General features: G+C 36.8%; 1 protein-coding gene and 1 long non-coding RNA gene across 2 annotated transcripts in view; one reads left to right on the top strand and one right to left on the bottom strand.

Annotated features, from left to right (window-relative positions):
* The first annotated feature begins 615 nt into the window (after nucleotides 1-615).
* LOC127864152 (uncharacterized) lies at nucleotides 616-2,999 on the top strand. Its single transcript, XM_052403836.1, has 3 exons — nucleotides 616-1,844; nucleotides 2,033-2,160; nucleotides 2,327-2,999. Exons 1-3 carry the CDS (start codon nucleotides 670-672, stop codon nucleotides 2,728-2,730), a joined length of 1,707 nt encoding a protein of 568 aa, XP_052259796.1. The 5' UTR covers nucleotides 616-669; the 3' UTR covers nucleotides 2,731-2,999.
* A 7,629-nt stretch (nucleotides 3,000-10,628) lies between these two features.
* Nucleotides 10,629-11,380, bottom strand: part of LOC127864165 (uncharacterized) — a 1,914-nt gene continuing 1,162 nt past the window's right edge. Inside the window, exons 2-3 of the long non-coding RNA XR_008041548.1 lie at nucleotides 11,122-11,222; nucleotides 10,629-10,749 (exon numbers count right to left, since the gene is read on the bottom strand). This is a non-coding gene — a long non-coding RNA (uncharacterized LOC127864165). The remainder of the gene's footprint in view (nucleotides 10,750-11,121; nucleotides 11,223-11,380) is intronic.

The raw sequence follows: 11,380 nt of genomic DNA, 5'->3' as shown, positions 1-11,380 counted from the left end.
ACCCATCCTGTCTAGTGTGATTGGGTGTAATTGTAATAAAAACAACGAGGAGCTATGCATGACAGTTTGACCCTACTCCAATTAAGCTAAAAACAACGAGGTGCTATGCATGACAGTTTGACCTTACTCCAATTAAGCCGCGACAATTGACAAGTAACAACTGCGCATGGATACATGCTTAAAAAAACATCGCACCAAACAGTAAAAGTGGTACCCATCTTGTCTTGTGTTATTGTAATAAAAACAACGTGTTGTTATTCATGACAGTTTGACACTACCCCAATACAGCGCCTGACAATTCACAATTCAGTTTAATCTGTGTATATAAGAAGAAAACAAAATATGATTATTAACATTAGAGAAAAAACATTCGAGTAAAGTATCCATAGACTTCTTTTGTCCATTTGTTTTTGTTGTTGTAACAAAAAACTGCTTGAAATGTCCAAGCGACCCGCAGAGCCGCAAGCTGGTGCTTCTGCTAAGAAGGCAAAGAGAACCTGTAAGTTCCAGGAAACGTGGAAGACACAGTTTGAGTATATGTACTGTCGCCTGTGTAACGTGGACGTGTCAATTGCCAGCAGTGGACGTAATGATGTCACTAAGCATGTCCAAAGAACAACCCATGTAGAAAAAGTCGCGACAGTAAAGACAGCGACGAAGATCGACACCATGATCAGACCTGTAACTAAGATCATCGATCCAGTTGCCAGGGCAGAGGTGCTGTTCTGTGCCTTTATAGCAGAGCACAACCTTCCCTTCGCGGTCGCTGACCATTTTACAGACCTGGTGAAAGTAATGTTCCCGGACAGCGAGGTTGCCAAGAAATTCCGGTGCAAGCGTACAAAGGCGACGAACATAGTTACCAAGGTGTTGGCGCCAGAGGCGGAAAAGAAAGTTACCCAGCTGTGTCGCTCGCAGAAGTTTTCCATCCTCATGGACGAATCAAACGACCGCGGGGATAGCAAGTGCGTGGCCATACTGGTCCGGACATATGACACGGATGTGCTCCAGGTGAACACGTTCTTCCTCGCCATGCCTATATGTAATGTGGGGAATGGTGAGAATTTGTTCATGTGTCTGCAAGAAGTGTTCACGGCGAATAACATCCCGTGGGAGAATGTGGTCGGGTATTCCTCAGACAACGCTGCCGTAATGATAGGAAATAATAACTCGGTCCTGTCACGCATTCGAGGGAAGGTACCGAATGTTGTGAATATTGGCTGCCCGTGTCACATTATGAGTACGTGCACGCAGTACGGCGTAAAGAAGCTAGGTGTACCTGTTGATGAGCTTCTTCACGACGTGTTTACGCACTTTCAACACAGCTCCAAGCGACGCCAAGCACTCCAGGAATTCCGGGAATTTACAGACACCGAGACATACAAGCTGGTTAGGTTCTGTTCAACCCGCTGGCTGTCTCTCCAGACCTGTGTTGACCGCTTCTTACAACAATGGCCAGCACTTGAAGCATACTTTGCAAGCCACGAGGATGTCGAGAAGAAAGGAAACAGAGTCGCCCGTGCTTCTGAGAATCTGCGTGATCCAGTGGTAGCGCTGGTGTTCAGGTTCCTGTCGTTCATTCTGCAGCCGCTGAACACATTCAACACAGACTTCCAGCACGCCAGCGCCGTGGTGGGATACCTGCACAGCGAGATCAATCGTCTGATCCGCTCCACAATGGCAAAGTTCGTCAAGATGTCAGTAATCTCGGCGGCAGCAGACGTAACAAAGGTTGACTTTGAGACCCGCGACAACCAGCACGATGATGACACGATCGCAATAGGCCACGCCACACGTACCTACCTTGACGAGGCTCCCCCGGAGGTCCAAGCATCCTTTTTCAGGTAAAAAAACTACTTAACACAACCATTTTTTTTAATTGAAATGGTGCACACAAATAATATTCTTTCTTTCATTAATGAATATCAAACATGGGCATATTAATGTGTCTTAAAATAAGTAAATAATCACATAAAAGTCGTATACGTGTAATACACGAAACACCTGTGTAAATTTGAAACACTGTTCACAGGAAGGTGAGGGCGTTTTACGTAGAGTTGACCACGAAAATGCTTACAAAGTTTCCGGTCAACGATGAGGTATTGAAGGCCCTAAGTTTCCTGCGTCCAGAGAACAGACAGAACACATCGACAGAGTCTGGTAGGTGTATACATAAATATATACATTTTTTTATTTAGATATGATACAGATTAATTGTCATTTTAACAAGTTAAAGACACACCATAAATAAACAAACAAGAAATAATTACGTTAAGCATCATTGTGAACTTAATACGATATTGACAAATGTCATTTTTGTTTTTAGTAGTCAAGCTGTCCGTGCGGCTAGGTGTGGGAAATCCAGATCGTATTCATGATGAATTCGTCGATTTCCAACTGCTTTCGGAAAGCGCGTTACCCCCTTACGTTGAGGGAATGGCACTGGACCCCTTCTGGTCGTGCATTGCCAGCATGAAAACACCGCTACAGAAGGCTCGGTTCCCGCAACTCTCTGCACTTGCATTTGCAGCGCTGTCAATCCCGCATTCAAACGCCGATCCTGAACGTTGTTTTAGCGCCCTGAAAAAAATTCAGAAGGAAGAAAGAGAAAATCTGGGACATAAAACGGTTGAGGCGTTGTTGAGAGTCAAAATGAACACTAAGACGGTTTGCTTCAACCAAAACCCTACCTCGGAAATGTGTACGGCCGCGCATTCCGTGTGTAACTGATGTGTATAGTGTACTGTAACCCGTACTTTCAGTCTACTGGATAGCCTCCCCTTTGCCATTGAAATTAATATAATGAGTATTGTTGAATGTTCTAGATTTTGTACTATTAAAAAGATAAATATTTTCTTCGTTGTTTGCTATTGTCTTATTTAATAAAACTGTTTTTGTTATGTTTTAGATTTCATGCTTTATATCAGATGTTTTATGTCTTGAATAAAAGTATCAAGAGTTTTTGTTAGTACTATACTGACTATATTAAAGGTGGAATGATAGATCGTTTTAGGTGTCCCGCTTTTTGGTCAAATGTCCCGACAATTTTTTATGGAATGTCCCGCTTTGGACCTAAAAAATTATGGCATGTATGATTAAAGACAATTGTATTGAATTGTAATTGTATTGAATAGAGGCCATAATCCCACCAAGTGAAGCATAGTTTTGAAGTATGTTGAAATCAAGCAATGTTCAGTGAGTTAATCCATACAATTTAAATCTCTGTTATTCTATGATTTCAAATGCATGTTTTCAGTTGTTATTGCCAACGGTTAGCTAACAATTATTACAAGTTTCATAAATATATGCACTTATAAAAATTAGTTGATGACAAGACTTGGTCTCAATATGCAAAATGTTTGTTTCACTTGAGATTGAACTTTGGTAAACTTTTGTATTTTGAGTTGTTTCCCTTGAACTGATGTAGTAATTTGACTGGTCATGACAAAATCTAAACTGTTGACCTTAAAATAAGGTTTCCTTTGTTAGAGGAAACACAAAACAGGGTATATAATAGAAAATGGTGCCCTTTATTAAAATGTTAAATTTCATAATATGCCGCGCTTGTGTTGCTTTTTATTCAGAATCTGGATATAACAAGTTAACAATACAATATGTGCAATGGAAGTCAGTAACATATAAACACGGTAATGTCAAATGCCATACCTTTCAAAGAAATATGAAGCAAAACTATTTTATATACATTATTTTTTTTATAAATTGGCAGCAATGTGTGTGACATGTTGACTTGCATGAAATTTGCATACTAAATCAAGGCCTAAATGTTTTACAGCCAAAATGTTACGAACCCAACTCTTTATGAATGGCTCTATCAATACACACAAATATATATCTTATTGTCTTAAAACTCAGGCAATAAGGTGCAAGACTGAACAATTTAACTGTACATTTATTAATGCAATCTGGGTACAACAAATTAAAAATGTTAAACTAAAGATTGTGCCTATGAGTTGTATCATGTAAGTGTTAATGACCAGAATGAAATGGGTTAAGATACTTTGACATGCGTTCTTTTTACATGGTTGAATGCCAAATGTTAAGATACTATTTTAGATAAGTATTCTAGAAAAAAAGTCAACTATATATGTGAGTAGTTAGCTCCTTGCAGTACTGAGGGTAGTCATGATAGACAGAAGGATGAATTATTAGGTTTGTCATAAGTTACATCCCTGTTATTGTGATTCAAACTTAATTTTATTCCATGTGTAAGGTCTTTTAACCTTCTTATAAGATTTATAAATTATTGATACACATACATACATTGATCAAAAGAACTGAAAATCAGTCACAGGTATTAGGAAAAATAATAGTCTTAATTGTGAAAACTATTATGAATATAAGAACATTCCCAGCCTACATTCAATCTCAATATATTACATGTTAAGTAGTAGTTGACAATATAACATCTTCTCTTGCTTTAACTTAGGCCTAAATTAAAATTGAGTTTGTTTGCCCTTTACCGACCGACCCAATTTTTACCCCCCGACCCAAAAATTTTTATTGCGATTTCTGAAAACGTATTTTTTTTATTTTCGTTTTTTTCGCCGATCATAAAAGAGCTGACTGCAATATTTATTCGTGCGCGTATTTATATCCCTGTCCATTATTATCGCCCCTGACCGATCTTGGTCGCTCCGATGGTTGGAATTTCATATGCCCCAGAATAGACAGTAATGCAAGCGTCTATAACCAGCATCGCGATCGGCGGTGTTCCGTGAAAATGGCCGGACGACATCATAATTAACTATTGGGTCGCAAAAGTAGTCGGACATATACGAGTTTACGTACGTTGTACACATGTTGTTAACGTGATCCAAGATGGCGGACAATTAAAAGAAATAACGATGCTCAGCGAGGATAAATGACTATCGAATTTACTACGGACATCATATAATTAGTATGGATTAATGAAAAGAGCATGTCTTTCTATGATGGAGCATACGTTTTAGATACAAATAAAACTCTTTTTTTTTGGAAATGTATGAACTGAATGTCACAGAACAAGTGTTTGAAAATTGGAATGCAGTCTACTCGCAAAGAAAAATACATCTAACAGTTACAGGATTATCGTTCGAAAATGCAAAATAAAAGACAAACATGATTTGATTTATATGCAAGTGGATCTGTGTTTAATCAGAATCATGTGCATATTCTGCTTTATTATGTTTGCACACTAAACAGTTTACTGTATTGGCATGTTAGTGAAATGGATATGTAAAGGTAAACTTATTTAATATATTACAATACAGCCAAAGCGGAACAAACGTATTTCGCGATCCGCGGCGGCAAGGCGAAACGAGTCAAAGCCGCGTCAGTTGTTGAAGCTGCGTCAGTATGCAGCGGCAAGTCGCATTTCGCAACGAAACTTCGCATCTGTCTGCCGAGGCATGCCGCGGTCCGCGACATGATGCCGAGTCGATGCGATCATGAAATATTTTTTTTTTTTAATTATAAGTTACATGTAGTTAACAAATTTTGAAAGAACAATTATAATAATAATTAAAATCATAATAAATTTATTGTGCGCGGATTGTATTAGCATATACATGTAAGCATGGTTAATGTGTCTGGCCAATTATTAAGTTTGTTTCCCGCCCGTAGCGTATGTATTTCACACATAAACAAGGTCACGTAATTATGTTTTCGCACATACAAGTGGTCAAGGCTCCAGCATATGGTGGATTTATAAATTAATTGCATGTTGATTCCGCTATTATATTTTAGCTGAGAAAATTAGCAGTTTGAAGCCACATCAATAATCAAGACGGTGACGACGTATTTGTAGTTTTGTTAATTATCAGCTTATTATATCTATTGTTTGAATATGCATATAATATATAAACACGTTTTATTTTGTTCATATTATACAGTTAATATTGCTACTAATTACCCGATAATCCCGTATATTCCAGTTTTAAAGCAAATGCTGGTTAATATTTACGATACACAAACATTCTCGATATTTCCTTAAGTATCAAATACATTTTGGCATTTGTTACTATCTATAGAGATGATGAAATAACCTCTAATCGGGGCGTTTTTTTTCTCCACTGAACACGCGATTTACGCCTGACGTGATGTTCATGTATTTATACAACACAAAATACACCCAAACTTTCCAAACGACGTTCTACATGTCTGCATAATTTTCGCGCGCTTTTTATGAAACAAATGATATTTTAGCACTGTTTATTTGACGCTAGAATTTGCCAAAGGACGCGTTAGCATTAAAATTCGGAAGTGTGTTTCGGATTACAATTTAATAATGATAATCGAACGAAACATAAACAGTTGCGCGTAATTAATTCTACGCTACACATACATGTATGTACATGTAGGTGGATATCTTTTCACTCGATCCGCCGCATACGTATGCGGCGGATTTACTCCGCAAAAGTACGCGTGGTTAATACAGACTCGGCGTCGTTGCGCGGATCGATGCCGAGTGCCACAGCGATACGCCGCGTGAACACACGATTCGGCCGCCGCGGACTAATAATCTGGCCGTGGCGTAGCCGCGGATTATGTTTGTGCCGCTTTGGCTGTACTGTAATGTCTCTTAGCTAAATACATCGACAACACTCAAGTATATATGTTTAAAGCGTTAATATATCCACAAACTGAAACTAACACCCTTAATTTATTTTCCCAAAACAAGTTTTCATGCTTATGTTAAAGTACACTCCACGCGTTTTCCCCAATTTCCCTCCATACTCCGCGGGTTTCGACCTGGAGGGAGATTAAGAAAATCCTGCTATACGCGGCGTTTGCATGATTTTGGACGCGGCGGTTAACGATCGGCAAAACTGATAAGCTGACGCGGCGGCCCTTGGCGTTGGCAACGCGGGAAAACTCCGCGTTTTACGAGATAACGATCAATTTTATTTTGTTTGACTTCCTGATTTTCAAATAAAATTACATTTATTACAAGTACATACATGTACATGTAGTATAATATTTACAATTAAAAAAAAAAAACCAAGGTAGATCGATCCCGACGTGGTTGTAGAAGTAGTTGTTGTTGAAAGAAAACTCGTTGATTTACGACACACAAAACGTCGTCTTTTAACTAATACTTACCATTTAATATAAACACAGTTTGCAACATTGTTTTTATTTTGATAATTTAATCCAAAAATTTCATGTTATCAGGTGATTTTCTATACTGAACATGTATACAAATGACCAAGGACCCTAAAAATCTCGCAAATCTGTGTGAATTAAAAGTTTGATGTAATCAAAGAAAAGCCGCTTCCTGTCTAAAGGCATAACTTACTCAAGTAAACAAGTTCAACGAATGCATAAGGAATGGTTTTAATTGTCGGAACAAAGTCAATTCTCTGCTCGCTAATGCATTTATTTTCTCTTTGTTTGTAGGTTATTCCATTGATTGCTAAAAGGTGGTAACTATTGAGTTGATATTTGCATTTAATATTCACAGTTGTATTCTTGTTGCGTCGACATTCTATCAGGGCTTTTTTTAAGCGGACGCCCGCTTGCCCGTGCCGGGTTAAAATCGTCGCGGGCAATTGATTTTCCAAAGTAGATAGTCCGCCGGGCAAGTCCGTTTCGTATTAGCATAATTGCGGTATTTTTTCGACTTTTCCCCTTGTATCTATTTATTTTCTTTGGGTCAATGTATTTTTATCACGCACAAGTAAAACGAGATTTGATTGGTCGCTTGCGTTGTATAAGCCAATCTAAAAGCTCAAAACAAGTTCTACTCGGCAGACGTTTCAACATGGCGGATGGTAGCGTCCAGCCGATCTTTTCTATTTTTAATAAAAGTAACTCAAAACATTCAAAGGAACAAACCAAAACAACCGAAAAAGAAAGGAAGAGAAAATATGAAATCGAATCACGAAAGCGTAACTTTCAAACATCGTGACTTGATAAATTTCCATAATAACAAGCAAGATAAAATTGTTGGTAGTAACTGTGCTATTCCAATTTTCTTGTGTAAAACCGCTCAAACTGAAACAATTTTAGAACAGTTACTAGAACTGGATGAAAAAGCGAATACTTGTGATAGTGATGTCTATGAACATGAATATAATAACTGTTCAGAGTTTGAAAATCATGTTGAATATGCAGACCGTTTCAAACTTGCTAAGAATGCATATGAAGAGTTTCTCACTATTTTAAACTGGGAATTACTTGTATGTTACATATTTACAGTTTAAAGTAGTGAGAAACTCTTCATCAACGATATCAACATGATTTTCAAACTCTGAACAATCATTTTCACAGTACTATTTTAAGCCCCCCCCCCTTTTAATCTATGCCATAACTTGTATATATATAGTGATAAGTATACCGTTTTAAAATTTTAAAAGTAATATACTCTTCATATGTTTTGTATTCAATAGTGACTATTCAATGAAATAAAACTGTCCAGATTTTGTTTTGTTGACAACTTTATATTATAATCAAAGCGCTGAAGGCACTGAAGATGTTCGCTATTGCATAATTTAACACGCAATTCATTTTTGAAAATCAATCGCAAGTTTGAAATGAACACACGCCATTCAACTTTATAAAGTGTGTGTCATAGCGCACGGGTCGAGTTTTGTGTGCACTTTTTATCATCCTTATTACTTCATAGAAATAACTTAGACAAAATAAAAACAACATGCTTTTTGGAAGTTCTGAAAGCATAGAAAGTATGATGAAAATGGTAATGATAACTTAATATAAAGAAAATTTGCAGTCACCATCATATTAAAGGAATATTTTTTTCTAATATCAAATGACTATCACACCAAGAATATAAATTCATAATGAAAGTTCCGTGTACAAAACTTTTGATTTTTGACACCATATACAAATTCAAAATATACAACAATCTTCGTATCTTGTATATGGAGGAATAAAAGTATATAAACACTGCTGTTTATGCTTTACTTTTTACCCGAGCAGTTCACACGGTGTCAACAACGCTAACATAAACATAGGTATAGAGCACTAATGCGCTTTTAGGCATAGCTGTTTCAGTTTTCATCTTAGTGACTTTTACATAACGCCAACAGACACGCATGAATATTTTCAAATATTTAATAAGCTGATTCGAGATACAACCTCTGAATTTTTGCTACATCACTGCGTATGTGCTCAATTCAAAGGATGTAGCACTGTTCAGTGTAAGGAATTCCGGACTACTCTCTGTAGGCTCAAACGACACAAATTGTGGCCCTGTTACAATTACGCGTTACAATCCATCTCGCAGAATTTCACTTTCGCCTCCAAGATGAGAAAACAATCATTAGCGAAATAGTATAGTGTCACGATAAGAGAAAATCGTTTAATTATCATACCACAATGTTTGCCGTACTTCAAGCCCGTCTGTAGATCTGCCGTGGAATCATATGGAATTCTATGGAAATCGTTAGATGGAATTCCGTGGAGTATTGGCACTAACTTTCCATCCGATTCCATGCAATCAATGGAAAAGTGAAAAAAAAACAAGGGGGCCTTGATATGGGATGGAATTCCATAAAATGCCGTGGAATTCCATAGAATTCCGTGGCATTCCATATAATGCCGTGGAATTCCATAGAATGCCGTGGAATTCCATAGAATGCCGTGGAATTCCATAGAACGCCGTGTAATTCCATAGAACGCCGTGGAATTCCATGGAATGCCGTGGAATTCCATAGAATGCCGTGGAATTCCATAGAATGCCGTGGAATTCTGTGAAAAGCTATGGAATTTAATAAAAAGCTGGAATAAAATAGAAAAAAAAACAGATTATAGATCAAAGGCATTTTATTGATTTTGAAAAACAAATGTGAATGTAACTAAAGGTTTCATCATAGAAGTTAAACAAGAACAAGATCTGGCATCAATCATTAACCACACACTACTGCAGTCACAGTACATATTCAAAAATGAGTGGTTTTACATTTTCATAAAGTACCAACTCTCTTAACCACAGGCATGCATGCATACATTCAAAAACACATCCATAAACATGCACGCATATGCAGGTGAGAAAAGAAAAACTTATAAAAGGCACAATATAAAACATAGAAGTAGAATTTTACATTTCTCTTATGACAAGTATACTTCCTTTCTCACATATGTTCATAAACACACACAATTACATGCACACACACATCACGCACAATTGTTCTAGAGTTTTTTCTCATAAATTTTAACATTCAACAACTGTTCCTTATTAATTCTAGAACACTTTCAGTACGATAACAGAAGTTCAGTTCTAGTTGATGTGTTCCAGTACAATTCTAGAAAAGTTCTGAAGGTTAACTTCAAATATTTAAGTCTAAAACCAACTTTCTAGAAAACAAATTCCCATGCAGACAGCCAGTATTCAAGTACTGAGCATAGCTAATAATAATACATAACAAATTAACAACTGTTGTAAATTTGTTATTTATTATACTATGCTCAGTACTGTTGAACACGGACTTAATTCAATTATCCAAGTTTCAAATTCCTAAATTAAAAAAACAAAACAAATAAATTAAGACAAAAAACAAACACAAAATACAATTCACAAAATAAATAACTGGTCTTTTTTTATACAAAAAGTAACCAAAATAAAACATGTCACCAGCCACAGACTGCCAGGCTTAACTGACAGAGGCTAAAAATGTTTGTCCAAGTCTTCCACTACCATTTTCCTTTTCTTCTGAGAATATTGAACACCAGTCACTGCCTCCGGGTCCTTTTTGGTATGAGGTACATTGTATACTGCTCACATGTGCTCTACAGAATAAAAAATCATAAAAATGTCTACAGCAAAGAGTTATTTACATTCAAACTATAACAAGAGATTGCAAAGCAATATGGTCCCCTACCTGTTAAACTTCACTATTTTAAGTTTGTTAAATATATTTGTTGCCATAGCAACCAGAATTCTTGCATTATAAACAACATGAAATGACGTGCAAAATGTCCTTATTGTCATCTGTTCATGTTTCAAGTTTCATGAAAAAATACTTAGAACTTTTAAAGGTATCCCAGGATCCAGAAAAGTGTAAATGACTTAGACTAATATATTGAATTCCAAAAAGACAAAATACTTTCAGGTGGTTAACATTAAATAACTTATCTAGCCCAGGGCATGACAATATTTACCATGAATTTGTGGCCCTGTAAGTCCTCTAGGTAAATGCGCTTAAAGAGCCGCTTTGCTGTTGGATTATTTCCCTGCCAAACTCTGCAGTATCTTCCATCAACTGGTAAGCACATAATGAAAATGTATAGGGAACGTAATTCATGAATTGTTTTAAATATTAAGTTGTTAAATGGTCTTTAGAAAGAGAACTAAAAACGAAGTGTATACATCGCAAAGCACTAAGCATAACTTATTTTGTTGGTATGATTAGTACAAATT

This window comes from Dreissena polymorpha, chromosome 1 (genome assembly GCF_020536995.1).
Source record: "Dreissena polymorpha isolate Duluth1 chromosome 1, UMN_Dpol_1.0, whole genome shotgun sequence".
NCBI classification, from domain to species: Eukaryota; Metazoa; Mollusca; class Bivalvia; order Myida; family Dreissenidae; genus Dreissena; species Dreissena polymorpha.
This window is presented reverse-complemented; position numbering and strand designations above follow the sequence as displayed.